At 46.1% G+C, this 23,264-nt stretch overlaps 1 protein-coding gene across 3 annotated transcripts in view; it reads right to left on the bottom strand.

Annotated features, from left to right (window-relative positions):
* Positions 1-21,523, bottom strand: part of Spin1 (spindlin 1) — a 48,605-nt gene extending 27,082 nt beyond the window's left edge. The window contains exons 1-2 of one of the 3 annotated variants that reach the window (XM_005066309.4): positions 21,410-21,523; positions 672-878 (exon numbers count right to left, since the gene is read on the bottom strand). In XM_005066309.4, the coding sequence (XP_005066366.1) occupies positions 672-723 (52 nt within the window). In that variant the 5' untranslated portion in view covers positions 724-878; positions 21,410-21,523. Of the gene's footprint in view, positions 1-671; positions 879-20,886; positions 20,988-21,332; positions 21,352-21,409 lie in introns of those variants that run through there. The other 2 variants (XM_040755961.1, XM_013110633.3) reach the window with 2 other exon arrangements.
* Between the last annotated feature and the right edge of the window lie 1,741 nt (positions 21,524-23,264).

Here is a 23,264-nt window from a genome sequence, read left to right as displayed (position 1 = left end):
AAGGCCAGCCTGGTCTATGTAGAGAATTCCATCCAGAACTGCCATGGCTACACAGAGAAATCAAGTCTCAAAACACCCCCCCCCCAATCTACACTTTTATTCTTGGTACTTTTAGCTATGTACCACAAAAAAATCAGAATGGATTTCTGTTTCAGGAGAAGGGTGTGGACTTAGTGTTTGGTTTAGTTTTGTTTCTGAGACAAGACTTCATGTAGTTCAAGCTGGCCTGGAACTTGCTACTATGTGATGGGGAAGTAGCCTTGAATTCCTGGTCTTCCTGACTCTACTACAGAGTTGCTGGAATTACAGATACACTAGGTAGACCTCTTTCAGCTGAGATGTACATCTACAAACTGAGTAAGAGCCTCCTTCCGTCTGTCTCAGAGCCACTCAATCTCCTCAATCTCACTAAATCTAACATTCCAGCTTCTTCGAGTAAAACTAAAGCCTTGATTTTATTATATTCTTAAACAGATACTTGAAGTTCACTTGTCAGGTTTACCACTTACCTATAAATTGCTAGGCTATACAGAAAACAGTGTTCAGCATGATGGCTCCCTTTTCAAGAAAGCAAAGCTCTTCTTTCCCCCGCAGCAAGACACAAAGCACTAGGAATGGAGAAGAGCAGTCGTGGTCCCTGTTCTAAGTGTGTATCACACTGCAGTGCTTACCTGCATCAGCTCTGGACCGCTGGCCAGGTGTCTTCCCGAATGGGGTCTTCATTCATCTGTATTTATGTGAGCAGCAGAGCTGCTGGACTAGGGTGAAAATCCAGTATTTTCAGATATGAAGCTTCCCACGGGTTAATGTTCTCGTTAATCCACCATCCAGGTGTCTCTTTCACAAGTTCAGCAAAAACATGTGGAATCCCAAACACTCTGTAAAATGAGCAAGAAGACAACAAAATGCCAGTGAGCCACTAAACGGCAGGAAACGGAAGCACAATTCTCAGCTAAAAGGCACTGATCTCTGAAGCAATGAAGTAGTTCCCAGCAAAGGCAAGGCATGGCAGTGTAAAGGGGAAAGCCTGGACAGGTGCAGCCCCAGTGGGGAGAAGACAATATAAAGAGACTAGAGAGCCCTTTCCTGTTACAGCCTAAGGCACCTTGCTGCTAAGCACCAGGGGCAGCAAATACTGGGATTTCAGAGCACAGACTTTCTCCTGGGGGTGGGGGAGGCCACAACGGTTCAGGTCACTCAGGGAGGGGAGATGCAGCTGGCAGACCAAGGCCGGGGGAAAAGAAGATGACATAATTATGTTTCTCTCCTTTTGTGTTCCCAACCTCTCAGAACTGCCAAGGAAACTTTCCCACCCATGCAGATGATAAATCGTTTCACAAAAACAGTACAATTTATATCCTGGTTACAGGAACTCTACATTTCAGGTAGTAAAACCTATCCAGACACATCTCAATCACTTTTCCAACTGCTCTAGGGTCTCAGTGTTACTGGCTTAGATAAGCGCTCCTATGGCCTGTCTTTTATTTCAGCTGGTTACTTGTACTTGTTAAATAAACAATTCCCACGGTTTTCCCATCTTTCCCTCTTCGGTCCTGGCTGAGATCACAAGGAGTGTTCATCACAACCCAGGTCTTCCCTGCTTGTTCAGTTCCCCCAGTCTTCCCGTGGCCCAGCCCTCTTTCTGCTGTGCTTACAGTTAAAGCACTAACCGTGAAGATAAAACACAGGCTTTTATGTCAACTGAATTCTCTCGAAAACCTGAGCAGCATTCAGCACTGCTACTCATAGCCTGGCAGACAGGCTTGCCATGTGTACTACAAAGAACTTCCCACCACCCCAAGTGACAGCTGCCCTGGGATCCTTGCTACTTACTGTAACACAGATACACTGTCCTGAGCCCTCCAGACTCAGCCCTGTCATTGGGCCAACCAATTCCAATCTTCCTCTGCATGAATTTTACCACAGGAGTATCAGCATACAATTAAGATGATATAGTGCTTTCCAACTTTGAAAGATAACCCTAGGCTTGGAAGAGATGGCTACGCCCTTAAGAGATCTTGCTGTTCAAACAGAAGAGCCTAAATTTAGTTCTCAGCACCCACACAGAACCCACAATTCCAAGGGACCTGACACCCTCTGCTGACTTTGGGCCCAGGTATACACATGGTACACATACAGAAAGACAAAACACTCACTACACATAAAATAAATGCAAACCTTTTTTTCCCCGCTTGTTTGAGATAGAGCCTTACTGTATAGCCAGCCCTGGTTGGATTCAAACCCAGGGACAAACATGCCTCTGTCTCCCAAAGGCTGGAATTAAAGGTATGTGCCACCACACCACACCTGGCAAAAACTAAATCTTAAAAAAAAAAAAAAGCTACTCATAACTCCAACCCTCTTCGCCGCTTTTATTTACAAAAGTACTTCAAAAACTATGAAAACTAACTTGTATATGTATTAATGTGCTCAGGAGCCTCATTTCTTATATGAAATTTAGGTTACTAATGTTCTGGAGTGTATGTGTGTCCTTCCAACTAAGAGGCTTCAACTAAACCTTTAAGAGAAACTGGGGAGCTGCCAACACGGGTTCTCTGCTCCCTAGTAGTGTTTGCATACACATCGTTTATGAGCATGCGGCACAGGAGCGCAGAGGCTCCAGGTAGCCTGGGGCGTCTGTCATCCTTACCTTCCGGTCTCAGCCACCAGTGTGCTGAGGTGAGCACACAGCCTGGGGCATCAGGCTTCACCCTGGACTGTTTCAGTTTGTCCGTTCTCCACCGGTGCCTGACCCACGAGCTTCCAGGGACTCTCCTCCCCATCTCTGTAAGACTGCTGGGACCAGAGACACCCCTCTATGTCTGGTTTACACGGCAAGTACTTTTTACACCACTGAGTCATTTCCCCATCTCTACAAGGGGACTTGTGGAGCAAAAAAATGTGCAGTAAAGTTCCTAGAAAAAAGCCACACCTATGGCTGACTAATTAGAACTTCATGACTATGTAATGAGAAGGAATACAGCAGATCCAATCTTAGCCTATCTTTACTCTCTTTATTTACTGTCCACCTAAGTGTCTGACCTAACATCCTTACGACTATCAGATAAAACCCTTCTAGGAATGTACACAAGGTCTTTATATAGCACAGATTCCACTTTGCTGTAGCCTGCCGACCTGATACTTCCACCAAATCTTGATTTATGATTTCATTTTGTTCCCAAACTATAAAAATTCCATGAAACCATTTCCACACTGATTTGGAACACGGTGTTCGGAAGAGCCTTAATCTCTAGTCGTAAGCCAGCCATAAGAATTAACTCATACTCCCTTTGAGTTGTGTTTACTGCTAGTAACAATGCAACATTTCTACACTCGTGAGTTCCAATCAGTGAACACAGTCTAACTTCATTCCAACTCTGGTTTAAAACCATCAAGAAATGTAGCTAGCTCCCCATGACACTGCGTGTCTGCTGAGCCCTGTTCTTCTCTGAATGGATGCCACAGAGTGCTTCAAAAAGTCAGGTGAAGAAGACTGTTCTGAAAATGAATTGCTATTTGACTGGAACTAATTTAATTCATTCAAGTTTTCTAAAGGCACAAATCATGTTTAAGTTGTTGTATTATATAGTTTACTAAATAAAACCTGAAGGAAAAAGTAAACAAATCTAGTCCTTTTTAGGACTGCATCCACTATACTGGTCCCCTCTCCTACCCCAGTTCTGTAGGAAACAGTCACCAAGAGACACTTACAAGCCACTGAAAGAGATGAGGGGACTAGGTGGCCCACTGGTTAAGAACACTGCTTGCTCTTCCTGGACTAAATTCCCAGCACCCACATCACATGCAGCTCATAGCCATTGTAACCCAGTTGCAGGGAATCTGACTCCCTCTTCTAGACATACACACACTCACACACTCACACTCACACACAGGCATGCATGCACTCAGGGGTGGGGACTGGAGTCTTTACAATGGAAACTGGGCCTTCATTTCTGGGAGACAAACAAACAATTATCCTTTAATAATGACCCCAAGGTTCACTGTAAGATGTAATTGAAGTGACTGATGAAAACACACTGTACTGACTGGTCACAAACATGGCACACACTACTACTGCATGTGCTTCCTGTGTGAACTCTCATGCCTTCCACACTACACGCCGCAGACACCACACTACTGCATGTGCTTCCTGTGTGAACTCTCATGCCTTCCACACTACACGCCGCAGACACCACACTACTGCATGTGCTTCCTGTGTGAACTCTCATGCCTTCCACACTACACGCCGCAGACACCACACTACTGCATGTGCTTCCTGTGTGAACTCTCATGCCTTCCACACTACACGCCGCAGACACCACACTACTGCATGTGCTTCCTGTGTGAACTCTCATGCCTTCCACACTACACGCTGCAGACACCACACTACTGCATGTGCTTCCTGTGTGAACTCTCATGCCTTCCACACTACACGCTGCAGACACCACACTACTGCATGTGCTTCCTGTGTGAACTCTCATGCCTTCCACACTACACGCCGCAGACACCACACTACTGCATGTGCTTCCTGTGTGAACTCTCATGCCTTCCACACTACACGCTGCAGACACCACACTACTGCATGTGCTTCCTGTGTGAACTCTCATGCCTTCCACACTACACGCTGCAGACACCACACTACTGCATGTGCTTCCTGTGTGAACTCTCATGCCTTCCACACTACACGCCGCAGACACCACACTACTGCATGTGCTTCCTGTGTGAACTCTCATGCCTTCCACACTACACGCCGCAGACACCACACTACTGCATGTGCTTCCTGTGTGAACTCTCATGCCTTCCACACTACACGCTGCAGACACCACACTACTGCATGTGCTTCCTGTGTGAACTCTCATGCCTTCCACACTACACGCTGCAGACACCACACTACTGCATGTGCTTCCTGTGTGAACTCTCATGCCTTCCACACTACACGCTGCAGACACCACACTACTGCATGTGCTTCCTGTGTGAACTCATGCCTTCCACACTACACGCCGCAGACACCACACTACTGCATGTGCTTCCTGTGTGAACTCTCATGCCTTCCACACTACACGCTGCAGACACCACACTACTGCATGTGCTTCCTGTGTGAACTCTCATGCCTTCCACACTACACGCTGCAGACACCACACTACTGCATGTGCTTCCTGTGTGAACTCTCATGCCTTCCACACTACACGCTGCAGACACCACACTACTGCATGTGCTTCCTGTGTGAACTCTCATGCCTTCCACACTACACGCTGCAGACACCACACTACTGCATGTGCATCATCACTCTGCCAACGGAAAAGGCCATCAGCGTACAATAACCTTGTCAAGGTCACACAGACTAAATGCAGCACTGCTGGAATAAATGCTTTGCTGCAAAGAAAAAGCACGCAGGCATGGTGGAGCATGCCTGTGACTCCAACCCTGCAGGTACTGACGCTGAACAAAGTGCCCTCAGGGCAAGCCTGGACTACACAATGATCAAAAAACCAGATGACACGCATTGAACCTTGGAGGTTAAGAAACTGGTATTTCAATTTTTCGACACCAGGAAAGATGTACTCAAGAGGCCGAGGCAGGAAGATCTCACGTGTTAGGCCAATCTGGGTCCAAATCAACAAGCAGTAATAGCCATGTGTGCAAAAGGGACATAAAAAGACTTCTGCCAGCTGCTATCACCAACGCTACTTATAAGAAGAAATTGGTAATTGCTAAAGCAAATCTTTTTTTAAATTATTTTATGTGCATTGGTGTGAAGGTATCAGAGCCCCTGAAACTGGAGTCCCAGACAGTTGTGAGCTGCCATGTGGGTGCTGGGAATTGAACCAGGTCCTCTAAAAGGGCAACCAGTGCTCTTAACTGCTGAGCCATTTCTCCAGCCCCTGCTAAAGCAAAATCTTAACACCAGGTAATCTAGCGGAGAAGCATATAGGAGTACTAATATAGGTAGGCCAAAATCACCACATCAACTCAAGTTTGAGCTATCAACCAGTTGTGTTAAATAACTAAAGGTTGTAAAGCCTTGGGTAGCCTTGGGACAGGGGCTGGTTCCAGGATGGCCACTACCAGGATGAGAGGCTTAAAACTTTCAACTTTTAACCCAAACCTCCACAGAGGGAAAAGGGCTGGAGACTGAGTCAGTCACCAATGCCCAACAATGTACCCAATCTTGCCTAGATAATAAGTGCTGGTTAAAACTCAATAATCATTTCAAAGAATTTCCATGTAGATGAGTACATATTGGTATCTGAGGTAGGTAGGTATCCTAGGGGCCTTTGAAATAAATCTGAAACTTAGTAAGGTACAGCCTATGGGTTAGAAACAAAGATGACAACCTAGACAACACAACTTGGCATGAAGAGTATGGTCTAGGGGATCTGACATGCACCTCCAAGGACACTGTCAGAGCTGAGTCAATGTCCAGAGAACTTGTAGGTGTGAAGAAAAAGCACACACTCAGTGGCAGAAGCATTCTATGCTGAGTGATGGGGGGGGGCTTTTCTTTCTAGAATGGTGGGGGAGGAATACACATTATCAAAAACATTTACATGACAAGGGGCATCTGGCTAAAAAACCTGAATACAAGATTTACCCGGACAAGGAGTTTTTTTCTTAGGTAGGGCACTCATTTACAAAGAGTAACACACTTGTCTTAAAACTGCCATGATATCTGCAATCTAAGGCAACTTTCAAAACCTTCGATAAAGGAACGTAAAGCTACACTGAAGAAATGAAATCTTGATAAGGAGTACACAACTTGGATCACTCGGATAATAACTTCAACTCTTTCTGTATAGAAAATTTCACTTTGACACAAGTTCTGAATTCCAAGCCAGACCCTACCTTAAAAACAAAGCCAACACAGGCACTAGCAGGAAAACACATGCTGTTATTTTGCAAAATTGCAAAAGTCCGATGATAACCTGATGACCTACTAATAGTGCTGGTGTTAGCTTTGGTCAGAGGTTGCTTTTTGCAGAGGACTACAGCTACCACAGAGATCTGTAACTGGTCACAGTGCTGAGATTGAAAGAGTACCAAACACTTAACCCTAAATAAGGACATCTTCATCCCACCCTCTGCAGCCGAAAGAATGTAAAAGCTGGGAGTGTTGCAGAACGCTTCTAAGCAAGTGTTTCGCTCTTGAATTTAGCAGCTGTCTGCCTAAGACCTGTACAAGACTGAGACAACCAGTTTTGTCAAGAGGGGAAGGGACTCATGAGGCTTAAGGGATGAGTGAGACCTAAGAATCTGAGTATCTTCAGGCAGTTAACACTAGGAGAAAATATCCTTCAGTGATATAGCCATTGGTAAGTTGCCCATGCTCCTATAAATGACCTTCACCTCCTTTAGATAATCTAATCCTAAATAAACCAGTGAGTTGTAAAAGACCTGAAAAGTGGAAAGGGAACTGGTTGGGAAGAGCAGAGAGGGAGAGACAGAAGAGGGTGGTGGGGATGAATAAGACACCTCATATAAGGTATAAATGTCATAATGAAGCCTCACTGTGTATAATTAATTAAGTTCAGGCTCCAGTTTGGATGAGTCCATCACTTCGGAGAATAGAAAAGTCAAGAGCAAAAGGGGTCAATGGGCCAATGGTTTTACATTCTGTAATTCTGAGAATGCAATTCAGAACCTTCTTGGGAACTAAAAGTAAAAATGTTCTGCCAGATGTTCCCTAAGGCTAAATAAAGGCCTCTGTACATTAACTTCAAAGTTAACATGAATAGCCAAGGAAGGGATAAAGTACCTCAGTGACAGATCATTTGCATGTGAAAAACCCTGGGTTTGATCCCCAGCACCACAAAATAAACAAATAAATAAATAAATAAAATTTTTAAAAAGTAAAAAAAGGAGAAAAATGGCTCAATTCATGGCCATCATACATTTTAAGTGGTTATCTAAGTTCTTCAAAGCCCAAAACACTCATACCAACTTAAGCAAAAAATCATTCAGTCTAAAACTAAACACCAAATTTTAACAATGAACTTCTTAAAATATTAACAATGAATTTTTACGCATGAACAAAAATCATAAGGACCAGGAACCCAGACAGGAGAAACTCCTGCACTCAGGTTTTTTTGTTTGTTTGTTTTTTGTTTTTTGCCCCCTTCTGAAATACAAGAAGATATGACACAGTACACCTGACTCTCAAAAGAAGCCACAGATTTTACCAACCATCTCTGCAAATGTTGTAGATCTCAAAACACCTACCAACTATGGCAGCTACCCACCTGCTGCTCCAGACAGACACTGACCACAACGCAACTCTGGTCCGGGTCCCTAAGTACCCTGTAGAAGCAGAACTAATGGCTTACACACCAAAGCACATAGGTAGTCAGCCTTTATATCCTCAAGAAGTGCCCTCTCCATCCTGAAACTTCCAAGCACATGATTGTCTCAGAGTCAAGGTGAGCTCTCAGCTAATTAACACTAACTAAATGAGCATGACCAGGAAGGAAAGCTGGGGACACCAGAATGAACAACCAAGGGATTAGAAGCTAAAGTTTTGAACCCTAGACAGCAGTCAAGCATCCAGGTATCTGCTGATACCAAGTATTCAACCAATCAAGATGACACATGAACCATCAACAGCCTGGACACACAGGCTCACGTGAGCTTTGCTGACTGACAGCTCTGCATGATGTTGTATATAGCTGTGCTAGGAGTCACCTGAGTTGACTCCATGGGATGATGCTCTCACAGCCTCACCCTGAAGACCTCTTTGGCTGGTCCTTTGCACCTTTTTCTGACACAAAGCTGTAATCATGAATGGTTGTACTTTCTCTGTGGCTCCTTTTCAAATTATCAAACCACAATGATGCAAGGAGCACAGAGGCTGAGGTCTATTTCAGGGCTTCCTCAACTTCTGCAGGAGAAATTTCCACACGGGCCTGGGAATAAAGGTATAAGTACACAAATCACATTTACTGATAAGTCATAAAGAAATTTCCTTTAGAACAATTCTTTTATATACCCCAAAATGAACAAATGTTCATACTAATGAGAAGAACATACTTGATTTTTCTCAAAGAATTAAATCTTAGCTGGAGTATCTGAGACTGCAGGATGAAGAGTATTTTCACGTTGACCAGGTTTTCTAACTCTGTAATCATCACTGCTGCACATACAGCATCACAGTACAAACGGAGGGCATTTCAGAAATTTTTGAAGTACGGTCCTAACCCTAAACCAGCATTTGCTTCATGATTATTTTATAAAACAATTCAAACAGCAATTTAAAAGAATCAAATGCTAACACAATATAATCCAAAACTACACTGATTTGATACTTGCAAGGTAAGAAATGACAATAGGAAAACTGTACCTGTTTTCTTCAGAATATTTTTGTATATGCAGTAAAGACACCATGATTCCTAATGGACAGGGTCTCTAATCTGTGGCATGGCTCAACCCCAAGAGAAAGAGCGGGGTGTAGAACCTGCTCTTTCAGTGAAACTGCAACACACAACAGAGGTGAGTACTGTCAAACGCCTCAGATTCATTCACTGTTTCACTCAAAGCATTCTTGGTCATAACACAGAAACCTTTTGCTGCTACTAAATTTTCCCACCCCCCCATGTTTAGTTATATGACCCTGTATGAGAAGTCAAACTTCTGGAACAGATGATCTTCAAAACTAATGAAGATATTTTCCTCATCTCTTGGGGGGGGGAGGAAATCAGCCAACAGTTTTAACTCCCCATATCTGCCTTCTAACAACCAACCCACTTCCCTCTAGCAAGGCTCTGTGTCCTTGAAGATGCCATAGCTCCCCAAACAATGCCAGCTGGGCACAATGTTCAAAAGCATGAGCCTCTGGGGACACTTCACATTCTTACAACCACAGATTCATTACAGACAAAGAAATACAAGCAAGAAAAGTTTTATTTATAGGTTTATTTATCTGGGTATTGTGACATATGCCTGTAATTTGAGTACTGGGGGTGGGTGGATGGAGATAGGTTCAGTTTTTCAGGAACAACCTAGACTAATGTGAAACCTTACACACACACACACACGCGCACACACTATAAAAAACTATTGGAAATCAGAGACAAAACTCACAAAAGCCTGTAGTAAAAAGAGGGCTACAGAAAAGATTCACTGGTTATGGGCACATAACTTCTCTCACAGGGAATGCAGACTCAGTTGCCAGCATATACGGTGAGTGACAACTGCTAGTAACTCCTGCTTCAGGGTATCTGAGTCATGTTCTGGTCTCAGAGGGCAACTGCACACACATGGACCCACACAAATATAAATACATATACATAATTAAAAATAAAAATCTTAAAATAAAGCAAGAGTTCCTGTCCATGGATCAAGTATCAATTGACAGTACACTCCCAGAACAGCAGAAACTGGAGATGCAATCCCAGTGTCTTCTGACCCTGCAGAATGATTATCAGCACAGAATTCTATACACATCAAAAACATTCTTCAAGTGGAGTGTGGTGTCTCATGCCTGTAACCCCAGCACTAGTGAGGCTGAGGTAGAAGGAAGGCAAGTTTCAGGCTAGCAGGGGCTGCAAGGCAAGACTTTCTCAAAAGACCAAAATGACCATATGAATCTAGCACGGAGAACAAGACAACTGTGCAACTTGCTTTTTCTCTACAAATGGTAAGCTTCTTGCCCAAGACACTGAGTTCCTTATCAACCTATATTAGACAGGGTTCCCTATATTCCAAAATGGCCTCGGACTCTAAATCCTTCTCACTTCCCCTCCTCAGCACTAGAATTATAGACGTGCACCACCAGGCCCACTGTATTCAGTGCCGGGGAATCAAACCCAGAGCTTCCCACGCACATTACGTTCCTAAGCTACACTCCAGTCCCAATTTCTCATCTGTAATACAGGCAGGACTATAATGGATATAATGACCTTTTATTTTACTTCACTCCACCACTGAACAACTGTTCAAGATTCTTCCCTATCGCAAACATGGCTATAATAAAGAACACTAAGCATACTTAACTGGGATCTGTGCAAAATGCCCAGGACTGAGGCCACTGGGAAACAACATATATGCACATCAAACTCTGTGAAGCCATCCTCTAAAGACTCTGCAGCAAATTAAGATCTCTCCAACAATTTACAGGCTCTAGTTTATGTGAGCATACTTCATGACTCGCTATTTTAAATAAAGGCTGTAGAGAAGAAAAGAACTAGTGTGTGTTAGGATTCTTGGAGGGGGGGTTAATTACGAATGGAACCACTAAGCTGTATCACTAGGTATCTTTTTACTACCTATTTTGAAACAGTATCTGAGTTACACAGGTTGGCTCTGAATATAGTTCCTCCTGCTTCAGCCTCCCTCCCAGGGGCGGCCATTACAGGCCAGCATCATCAAGCCTGGCTTAAAATTATATTTTCATCTTTGGCTGAATCAATTTCAAGGAAAAAAAAACACCATAGCACCAAACAATAATACCTGTGTAAACAAATGGAAGTGAGCTTTTAGTCAGACTAACTCAAAAATAAAGAAAATTTAATAGGCCTTTACCCTTATTCCAAGTGGATTTAGGTGTTTAAACAATGTTTAAATTTTTAAACTTGACACTATTCCAAAAGAGAATACTGGAACTACCAAGTAAGATTTCTACTCAGAATGCCTTTAATTAAACACCAGCGGCATTTACATGAAGATAATTGTTCTATAAAAGAGGCCATCAAGATGGCTTAGGAGGTAAAAACAAGCCTGAGTGAGTTGAATCCTTGTAACCCATGGTCAGAGAGCTAACTCCCAAAAGCTGTCCTTTGACTTCTACACAGGTACCCGAACTTAGACCCCAGCACTCTTTCTAATCATAAATAAAACATTTAAGATATCAGCAGTTTTAGGGAATGAAGAAGTTAAAAACTCAATCCAAGTACTAGTTTTACAAACTGATACTTAAAGGGACGATTCATCACCTTGAAGGCAGAGGCAAGAGGACCAGGAGTTCAGTTATTATCCCTGTCAATAAAGTACAGGTTCAAGACCAGCCTGGCTTACACCAGATCCTGTTTTAAGTACGCAGTTGCATCTTTTATTATTCTTTTTTTCAGTATTGGAGACTGACTGTGTGGACCTCCAAACACTGCCCCTGGCCTGGGATATTTCAGAAACACATGGCGAGGAGCCATTTGGAAGTAGCAGCACCTCTAGGATAGGATACTCACTGAGGTTCACCAATGGGGAAAGAATGGACAGCTATACACTAAAGAGAGTCTGAAGATCTCCATTCATTTGGCGTTTGTAAACTGACATCTGCATATTGCAGCTGCTCAAAATATTTAAGATTTAACTAATTTCATCATCACTACAGTTAAGAATTTTTCAGAAGAAAAGCCAGGAAAATCCAAAGTCAATATTTGCAGAGAAAAAGAAAATGAGTTCCCACTAAGGAAAAAGGTGCCTTTCAGGGCAGGCATGGCCACCCTGAAACACGGGGAGCAGTCTGACCTCCTGGCTTCCAGCCTGTCTGGGACCTTTCTGCCTCACACAAGTAACGATCCTGCTCAGTAAGACAGAGCAAGGGCAAGGTCCTTTCTCCCTGAAGTAACTGAGACTGTAGGACTGGAGGCATGCAGGCTGCCCGGTGAGCACAGGAAGAGGAGGTGCTTTACTTAATCGCTGCTTTCCTCCTCTGGCCTCAAACTGCTCCAATCCCATCCATTCCCAGACAGAATCTGACTTGGAACGCCTAACAGTGAGCGCCTTTCCCACCACAGCTCTGGGCCTTCACTGGCCACCACCGAGCTTTACTTTTGTACATCAGATGCCGTTTTTAACTATTTTTTCATTTCTCGGAAAGAGTAGCATTCTCTCCGGGAGAGCTGGTCACAGGACTCTGGAGACACCTTTCCCTCCCAACAACCAGGAAAGAGGTAACAACTGGCCAGGGTGGGAATTCTTGGTGGTGAGCTGCAGAAGTAACCCAAGCTCTTGTAAAGAAACCCAAACCAACTCTGGCTCCCAAAGCCCTGCCTCTGGTCTGTGGGTGCCCTTGCTTGGCTGGGGTGAACACACCCTTACATCTCAGGGAAAGCTGGCTGCTACTGTCCCCGAGCCTTTGCACTACCGCCTCGGCCACTGGAACTTCCAGCTGGGTTGCAGAGTTCTGCTTTTGCAGGACACACACAAGCAAGGTCGGAGGCAACAGGGAACGGCAGGAACAGTGTTTGCCAGAGCTACCAACATGCCCTCGCTCCTCCCACTCACTTACCTTCCTTTCCCAAACGCATGCCTGGGGGCTTCCAGCACCATATAAGACACAGAGGCCACTGCCTCCCAGAGGGTTCCCTGCTGTCCCCTCCCTACACTGTCAACTCAACTTCCCGTAACAAATCCTGGAAGCATACGCCTCACCCACCTATCCTAGAGGTGCTGCTACTTCCAAATGGTTCCTCACCATGTGTTTCTGAAATATCCCAGGCCAGGGGCAGTGTTAGGCATATCGGAGGTCCACACAGTCAGTCTCCAATACTGAAAAAAAGAATAATAAAAGATGCAACTGCGTACTTAACCGTCATCTTATGGTGAATACCTAGACAGCAGACTATGACCTTTAAACTCACAGCCCTGGTTTCCCTTCATTTAACCCCAGCTACTGCACTCAAAACTAGACAGTGAACTACCAGAAAATTACGGGCAAAACTAAAACAATCTCCACTTGCATGGAGCACAGCTTTTTTGAGATACATGTTATCAGGCAAACACTAACTTTGAAAAGAACCAGGAGTATTTACTTCAGAGAGGCCAAGAACTCCAGAAAACTGCCAGTGGCTGCCATGGGCAAACTGCAGTTCACACACAACAAAGTGAGGTTTGAGCAGGACACCCAAAGGAAGACAGAGAGCTTAAAGACAAGCGTTCCAAAATACCCAGACCCTGAACTTCCCCTAAGTGAAGAGGGCAGCAGGAAAGACAGGCTCCCCACAGCTTCAACCACAAGGACAATTGAGGGCCGAAAGCACACAGCATAAACTCCGCACTGCTCTGAGTAGCACAATGAAATACTGCCCTATGCTGCCCACAGCAGTCACTACCCTCCTGCCCGCATGGCTACCCATGCTGCACGCTACCTACCCAACACATGCATCACTTGGTAGGCACAGGGGCTCTCTGATCCACTCCTGCAGTACCCAAGAGCTCAAATCTCAGAGTACAAATACAGTGATATTCCCAGTTTGGAAATGTCAAAGAAGTCACAGGATACTTCCTTTAACAAAAAGGTAGATGTTCTAGGCTGGGGGTGGTGGGGAATACAGCAAAACTGTCAGGTAAGAGTGACTCTTCTGGGGCTGGAGGGATGGCAGGTACCTAAGAGCCAGCATTGCTCTTAAGAGAGGGCCCAAGTTCAGTTCCCAACACCTAGGATGGCTCACAAGTGATTGTAACTTCAACTTCAGGAGATCCGATGCCCTCTCTGGCCTCCACTAGGAACCACATACATATCACACATACAATACACTGTCACACAAACACCTATCTATGGAGATGAAAATAAAAATAAATCTTTAAAAAAATCTTCAGCAGCTGGGTAATGGTGGTGCATGACTTTAATCCCAGCACTCAAAGCAGAGGCAGGTGATCTCTGTGATTTGGAGGCCAGCTTGGTCTACAGAGCAAGTGCCAGGACAGCCAAGGCTATACAGAGAAACCCTGTCTCAAAAAAAAAAAAAAAGGCAAAACACAATAATAAAAGGTGAAATTGTAACAGAAAAACAATTGATGCTAATTTTGCTGCTGAATCTCAAATTGTCAAAGTTAGTCACAATGCATGGAAATGTGCAGTGAATTGAAATGTGGAGCACTGGAAAGTTTAAGGATTTAATGCAAATAAACTATCAAGCTAGTAACACGACTGAAATTTCTTATCAAGGCAGTGTGTGTGTAGGTTGATTTCTCCTTATAATGTGAGACCTAAGGACAGATTTCAGGTCATCAAGTTTGCCTGAAGAAGTAGCACTTTAGCCGGACCTTGGTGGCACACACCTTTAATCCCAGCACTCGGGAGACAGAGACAGGCAGATCTCTGTGAGTTCGAGACCAGCCTGGTTTACAAGAGCTAGTTCCAGGACAGCCTCCAAAGCCACAGAGAAACCCTGTCTCGAAAAAAAACAAAAAACAAAACAAAACAACAAAAAAAAGGAGCATTTTTACACTATTGAGCCATCTTACCAGCCAGCTAATACTTTAAAATGGCTTTGTGGTTCAGAGTATCAACAATATATCCTATGTAGTTAAGTTTTTAAAGATGTAAAGACTTGTCAGTCAAACATAACCTACAGTTGCTCTATTTACTCATTTTATTTTCAAATGTCCATGTCCGTGTTGCAGGGTAATGCAATTGCATTGATGTTGCCAAGAGTACACATTCCAACATTAGAGAAAAAGGGATGAATTCAATGTGAAGCATTAAAGTACTAACCTTGAACTAAAGGATTCCACACAGCATCAGAATGTATGTATGTCCCAAGTCAGTCCAACAGAAGTGGGACATGAGCAGTAGCACTAATGACACAACACTCCAACATAAGCACTTGGCAGAAATGTACAACTTGAACCCCAGGAAGCAAAAAACCCAAACAAGTCTAACTAAGATTAACATGGCATGTCAGGTAAAGGCCAATATGGTCAAGTTGGGACAAACTGAAGAAAAAGAGTGACTATATGATTAAAAACTTGAATACAAAAAAAATAGAATAGGAAGGAGGGAGGGAGAGAAGGAGGGAGGGAGGGAGGGAGGGAGGGAGGGAGGGAGATTCACAAGTCTACAAAAATCCAGAAGTAAGTAACCATCCCACACGACTACGGCATAGTATCATAGTTTCTTTTCTGTTCCTGTGATAAAATACCCTCAACCAAAGCAACCTGAGGGAGAAAGGTTTATTCTGGGTCAGAGTTCAAGGGACATATGCAAATGAAGGCAGCAGGAGCTGGAAACTGCTGGTTGCTTACATGGCACCAACAATCAGAACCAAAGATGAAGGCATCTGCTCTGTTCCTTGTCTCCACTTCTGCAGTTCAGGGTGGGTCTCCCACATCAATTAACTGAATTAAGATAATCTTGCACAAAACATAGACAGCTCAGAAGCCTGTCTCCCAGGTGACTGCAGATTCTGCCATGTTGACAATTCACAAGAACCATCACAAGCAGGAAAAAGACTATTCCTTCCCCATTCACCTGTGTCAGGACCCAAGTCAAGCTGTAGTAGCAATTTCAGGATACATAAGATTGACAAAGCCAACATGAAAACACAACATGGATTTTTGTAAGGATATTAAGTACAGACAAAATGCCAAGTGTGGCCGGGCAAACCTGGAATGCCAACACTCTCAGCACTGGGAAGTGTGAGACCAACCTGGGCTACAAGAGACCCTGACTTTAAAAAAGAAAACAGACTTACTAGTCCAACACCAAACTGATCCTCAGCACTTAGAAAAATAACCTTTAGTTTCCCACTTACTCTGCCAAAATGTAGCTAAGGCCATGCATCTCCTTTTAGCATAACATGAACGTGATGCGAGAGTCCTGACCTCAGCTGGCTTCACCACTTTTCTAAGGTCAACCCACCTTCCACACTGCTCTAGAACACAAACTCTAGTCCTGGTCCCCTGTTAAGATTGCTTCCTGACCTAATAAACAAACACCTGGCAACTCGTAGAGGCTTGTTCCTTTAATTCCAACACTTACAAGGCAGAGGCAGGCAGATCCCTGTGGATTCAAGGCGTTCCAGGTCTAGACAGCAAGTCCCAGGTTAGCCAGGGCTGCACAGTGAGACACTGTCTCAAATAATAACAACTACATTCTACTACAAATAAATAACAACTATATTCATGTGAAATACAGTATTCAAAATCTGGCCCCAAATTTATTCTCATATAAATCTGCCCCACAAAACCTCAGGTGATGATCTATCTCAGTGTCCACTGGAGTTACCACATGCCAGAATTGTTGCGGGATATTTGATCACACTGTGACACTCCATGAGACTGTGTTAATAATATTTACGTCAGATGGCCAAGCCAGCAACTAGTTGACAAGAATTAGCCATAGAGGATGGAGAAGCCAGGAATCTGGACAGGGAGATACACCGGAAAGAGTAGAGAGGGACTTAGAGATTGGCTGTTTGGTTTGAGATGCTTCTCTTGTTGGGTTTCCAGCAAAAAGAAGCTCTGCTGGCTTCTCGGGGGCTCTGACCTAGCAGGGTTTCACCCTAACATCTGACTCCCGAGTTCATATTGTAAATAGAATGATAGAGACCTACATTTAACAGAAAAACAAGGAATGAACTGATAAGGTACTTACTTAAGCCTCCTCAGAGTAAAAGGTAACCTCTTCTAACTTTTAGCTGGAATTCAAAACCTGAATAGATGGATAAATTTCTCCTACTGAAGACTATTAACTCCTACCAGTGTCAACTCTGCTCTTTCTGTCTCCACCCACCATTTGGACTTTGTTTCTTTCCTACTTAAATACCCTTGGTCCTATGGTAGCACATCTTTCTCCTAGATATTCATGAGCATGTAAGGGCTCAATACTAAGCACATGCTCCTTCCTAATAACCCATCAGACTGGGGCTGGAGCGGTGGCTCAGAGGTTAAAAGCATGGGCTGCTCTGCCACAGGACCTGGGAGCAATTCCCAGCACCTACATGGTGGCCCATAACTGTCTGTAATTCCAATCCAGGGGATCTGACACTCTCAAAGATACACATGTACGCAAAACACCAACATACGCAAAATATAAATTATTTTTTAAAAACTATTAAATTGTAAAGACATGCACTTATCATGTACTTAAGTCCTACAAGACTCAGAAAGGACTTAATACTATTTTTTAAAGATTTATTTCTAGCTAATATTCATGGATGTTTTGCAAGTATGTATATATGTATGTATATTCGCACCATGTGCAAGCAGTGCCCATGGAAACCAGAAGAGAAGGCATTGGAGTCCCTGGAACTGGAACTACAACCCTTTTGAGCTGCCACATATGGGTGCTAGGAACCAAACAAGAGTCCTCTGCAAAGTGTAGCAGGCGCTCTTAACAGCTAAGCCGTCTCTCCAGTTTTTGACTTAAGCTATTTTAAGTTAGGCACTCAATAAGGACTTCTAGACTCGATATTAAGACACTTTGAAGCAAGGTGTTTACTTCGTCAATGTGGCAAAGCTGGGAAGGAAGGGGAAAAGATCAGCACTGACTTTGCCAGCTGCGTTTCTGGAACTACACTGAGATAGACTCCCCCAGTCTGCAGCTCAGGAACGGAATGGAGGGCTTCAAAGTCTCCACTCCAGGTGTCTGACTCCACTCCAGGTGTCAGACCAGTACTGCAGAGGTGAGTTCAACACAGCAGGGAAGGTCCTGGCTTCCAGCCACACCACTCCAAAGCAATGCTTTGCACAACACCAGGCTTCCAAACTGAACAAAACAGCTAGATAAAACAGCATCTTGCAGTTTCTCATTTAGACATAGAGAAAGAATAAACATTTAGCTGAAAATATTTGTATTTAAGTGTTCCTTAGCACACTGACATCCTACTAATGGGCATGCAGACATTTATTTCCAACCTCTAAATACTCAACAATAGGTCTGTGTTGCCTGAAACTTTAATGCTCTGCCTCTTCCATCCCTTAGTGCTGGGAATGCAAGTATGTGCCATGCCTGGCTCCCTCCATGGATTTCTAACATACTAGAAAAAATGATAGAAATAATTAATGACAGTTCAGGTGCAACTGTGTTAGGTGCCCCAAAGGTCAAACTCTACAAAAAAAATTCTTCCTAGGAGACTAACTCTTCTCAAATGGTAAGGGTGAAATTTTGAACCACCCACAAACCACACCAATCCCAACACCACCACTCCCAAGCGATGGGAGGCACGACACAGAGTCAGACAAAACTAAGCAGAGGCCATGGTCGTCTAGCTCAGTCTTGTACTAGGCTCCAACAGACCAGGTTACAAATCAAAGTGGTGTCACTCCTACTGATGTTGGCCAAACTAAAACTAAGTTGTTATCTGACCTTCAGAACAGGCCCTAGCAATTCACATAACAATCAAGTCCCCTCAGTTCTAACGCTTGCTAAACCCTGTCCTGAAGTGATTTGATGCAGGACTAGCAGTTTCTCTATTAACTTCTCCGGTTTTTCACTTCGCAGGGGAAGTAACTTTAAACTCATCAATCCTCTTGGTCTTTTGTTTTCAGCCATTTTGTGTCCCATAAAAGGAAGGTCCAAGCCCACTGCGGCATGGCAGTATTTTTCCCAAAAGGAAAATGTGAACTGTGACCCTAAGAAGAGGACAGGGCACCTCATCCCACAGAAGAGCAGAGACTGGCAGGCACCTCAAGCACACTGCGTCCCCAAGTGTTACTGGCATTCTGTACTGTGGTCTGCTTAGAGCTGGTAATTAAAGGCACTATGTCAACAGTCAGCCCCCTCTCTACCCACCACTGGGGGCACTCAGGGAGAGGGGCAGGTCAACAACATGAAAGAAATGCCGTCATTCCTTCAAACAATCTGCACTGTTTCCAGGCAGTCAGATGGGAGTCACTTTGCTGTAGGGGGGGGGGGGGGCGCCGGGCTGAACCTGGAGTCCAGCGGTGAAGAGGACCTGCCCCACCAAGGAGCTCTACCTCCAGCCTCTTTGAAACAGGATCTTAATTAAATTACTCAAGCTGGCCTTGAATTTCCAAGCCCTTCTACCAGCCCTCGGGGTTACATGCCTGTTGTTGCTAGGCCTGGTGATAGTACTGTAGGTAATTCAGGGGTGACCAAGTGTGAGGAGTAGATGTGGAATGCAGGGCAGCAACCTCACACTACTCTCTTGACTATCCCAGAAAGGCTCAGAGCCCACCTCCTGTCAACACTAAACGTGGGATTAACTATTCAAGTGCCAGAGATCAGGCAAAATCTATTTTTAAAAAAATCTTAAGCAGGGCTCGGGAGCTAAGAGCACTCACTGGCTACTCTTCCAAAGGGCCAGGGTTTGATTCCCAGCACCCACATGGCACTCACAACTGTCTAACTCCAGTCCCGGGAGATCAGAGCCCTCTCCTGGCCTCCTTGGACACCAAGCATACAAGCAGTACACAGACAAGGCACTTAATCCTAGATATAAAAAGACGACCCCTCATGATAATGCAGCTTGCACTCCAGGTTAAGTCAGGATACAAATCCAGCCTAGAATACAAAAGACTTCATACACATTTAGACTGAAAGTCCATTTGCTTGGCCCATTTCATTGACATTTTAGTGGGACTAAGGTGATTCCATTTTACTTGTTGTAACACCAGGCAATATACACAATCATTAAATCTGATAACGAACACATCCTGTCAATCAGTCACCATTTTTTTTAAATTTTCGCATTAACTAAGGCTAAAGGGGTGAAAGGGAAGGCTAAGGATGAGCTTCCTCTATCTTTCCAAAATTTCAACACCTCAAAAGTGTACTCAGGGTGTGTAGGTAAAAACGTCTAAGACCGGGTTTCATTTTCACTGCCTAACAAAAGCTATGCAGAAGGCAATTACTCTCCATCAATCCTTTCAGGCTGCAGTTTCTTCCAGAAAATTCCAAGGAAAGTTACTGTGGTATTAACATTTCAGTACTGATCCCATCTTCCGCACTAGTCACACTGAAATCCTTCACACTTAAAACGTACCTTGTATGGCTTTTGGATGCACACGATAAATAAACCTTTAAACCAGGAGTAAGACTTCAAACAGAAAAACCCTTACAAAACCCGAAACCCAATTCACGGATTATAGAAACCCAAATCGATATAAAAACAATTGCGTAAACAAACTTTGTGATGCGCATGCAACGACGTGGATGACTGAAGCCATTTCTCACCCCGACACCCCCTCCTCCCGGAAAGGCCCATAACGCACCATCCGTGCAGGAAGCCACCAGGGACCGCGACCCCCAGCGCTGCGCAGTGCCCGCACCGCACTCCCATCCCGGCGCATTCCGGGAGGCAAACCCAAGGTCACGCAGGCCCGCGCCCCTAGCCCCCCAGGCAGGGCGTCACCAGGGTGACCCGCCGCGGGGGTCCCGCCACGCCCCTCCCCCGCCCGGTTACGCAATGCCGCCGCCCCCGCCCCCCGCCCGGCGCGGAACAAAGCGCGCGGGAAGCGGTCGCGGGGCTGGGGCAGGGACCCCGCGAACGCCATGTTGGCGGGGGCGGCGGGGATCGGGCGGGGGCGACGAACAAAGGAACTCGCGCACGCCCCGGCCCCGGCTCGCCGCGCCCCGGCCCCACCAAGCCCGGCCGGCAGGGGGCGCTAAGGGGCGCCGCCCGCGGACAATGCGCCCGGGGCCCGCGGGCTGCGCTCACCTGGGTCCGCGCGCCGCCAGGCCCCCCCTCAACGCTCTCCCCTCACAGTCCTGCGCCAGGTCCCACGCGAGTCTCACCTGCCGGCCGCCGAGGCCGCCCACGGGGCCGCCGTGGCTCGCTGTGCTCCCCGCCGGCCCAGCCCGAGCCAGACGGCGCCTCCCCACCCCCGCTCCTCGCCGCGGCCGCCGCCCGCCCCCCGGCCGCCACGGCGCACGCGCACTGCGCCCGCCGAACTGCGACGGCCGCGCCGCCCCGGCGCCCGGCGCCGCCGGACGTACTGCGCAGGCGCGGATCGGAGGCGGAGTCTTGAGGCGAGGGCGGGGCCTGGCGCTGCTCACCTGGAGGGTGGGGCGCGCACCCGTGGACGCCAGGTGCGGGCTGGGAAACCGCTGGCCTTGCGCGGGCCCGGGCTCCCCAAGGAGCGCAGCGAGGTCAGGAAGGCGAACGGCGAGCCGCGGGCGCCACCGCGCCGGCATTTGCACTTGCACGGGAGGACGGGTTTCAGGAAGTATTCTGCCTCTTTGTCCTGGGACGTTACATCCGCTGTCTCCGGGCCAGGCTAGCTGCGGAGATGGATGGGGCTGCGTCACGTGATCGTGCGCAGCGCAGGTGCGCTCTCGACCCTGCAGAGCGGCAGCTTTCGGCTGCAGGACGCGAGCCCTTTAAAAATATGGATGGTCTCCCTAAGCTCCCTCGGAGACACACCGCCTTGCTGCTCGCCGCACTGCGCAGCGGCCGGGAAGCTCGGCTCAGCAGCAGAGCCCACAGCCTCCTGCGAGCACCTGCTGACGGCACCTGCTGCAAACACCTGGCCTGGCTTATCTGCAGCCACTGTCCTAGAAGTCACCCCCAGCTCCTCGCGCGCGAGGTTGCAAGCCAAGACTTCGCACGGTCGCAAGTAAATCCGTGCGGCTTCGGTTCCAGTTAAGACGCCTTTTGAGGATCTGCTGGTCTGTGTGCAGAAAGAGAGAGACAGGAAACATCCAGAATGATTTGGTTTGGGGGCGAGGCGAGGGGAAGGGGTGAGTCGAGTCCCGGACCTGGTGGTTTCGCCCGGATCTCATCCAGCCTGGCAAGCTCCTAACCTCCCCTAGCCCAGTCGGTCACCGACCCGATTCCTCGAGTGCTACAGCACTGCCGCATTGTAATAAGCCTCCTGCCAGAGGCTTGTCAGGTCGAATTACAAGACGTTATTGGAAAGCCCTCTGCGCACTCCAAACCTGCAGCATGTTTGTTAGTTCACGGTGCTCTTTCCGCATCTTTTTCTTTTTTCAAAATAAGATTGATATGTGCCTGCTCAAATTAAAGTCTCTGATGACACTCTTGGCGGAAGCAACATTGCCAACCGACCAAAGCGATGGCTAATTTCAGTAAAGACACAGCCAGCCTCGTGAGCATTGGGAGATGATTAGCTTTTGTTGGTGGTGGTTAATGTTTGATAGTGGAGGCTGACAGGAACAAGAAAGAGTGCGATGGGAAGGAGGCTGGAGTGGTAGTCTGGAACACTTCCTCTTCGTTGGTGAAATGCCTGGGTTTCTCTGCTGTGTTAGGGCTCTCTGTGTAGCCGCATACAGTGTGTGTGTGTGTGTGTGTGTGTGTGAGAGGGAGGGAGGGAGGGAGGGAGGGAGGGAGGGAGGGAGAGAGAGAGAGAGAGAGAGAGAGAGAGAGAGAGAGAGAGAGAGAGAGAGAGAATAGCTTGCAGGCTGGTCCAGCTAGTCTAACAGTCCAGTGGTTGTTCAGTCCACAAGGCTGCATGTGTCAGCTGGCCTTCAGCATACACTGGAATCCCAAAGAAGTAGGGTCTAATGTCAGTGAAGCAATGGACTCGCTAGTGAAAGAAGACCAGGCAGGCAAAGACAGCAAGCTTCCTTCCTCCATGTCCCTTAAACAGGCTGCCAGCAGGTATGCCCCAGATTAAAGGTTTATCTCCCT

Source organism: Mesocricetus auratus, unplaced genomic scaffold (genome assembly GCF_017639785.1).
Source record: "Mesocricetus auratus isolate SY011 unplaced genomic scaffold, BCM_Maur_2.0 Super-Scaffold_100013, whole genome shotgun sequence".
NCBI classification, from domain to species: domain Eukaryota; kingdom Metazoa; phylum Chordata; class Mammalia; order Rodentia; family Cricetidae; genus Mesocricetus; species Mesocricetus auratus.
The sequence above is the reverse complement of the archived record's forward strand: the minus strand, read 5'-3'. Positions and strand labels throughout refer to the sequence as shown.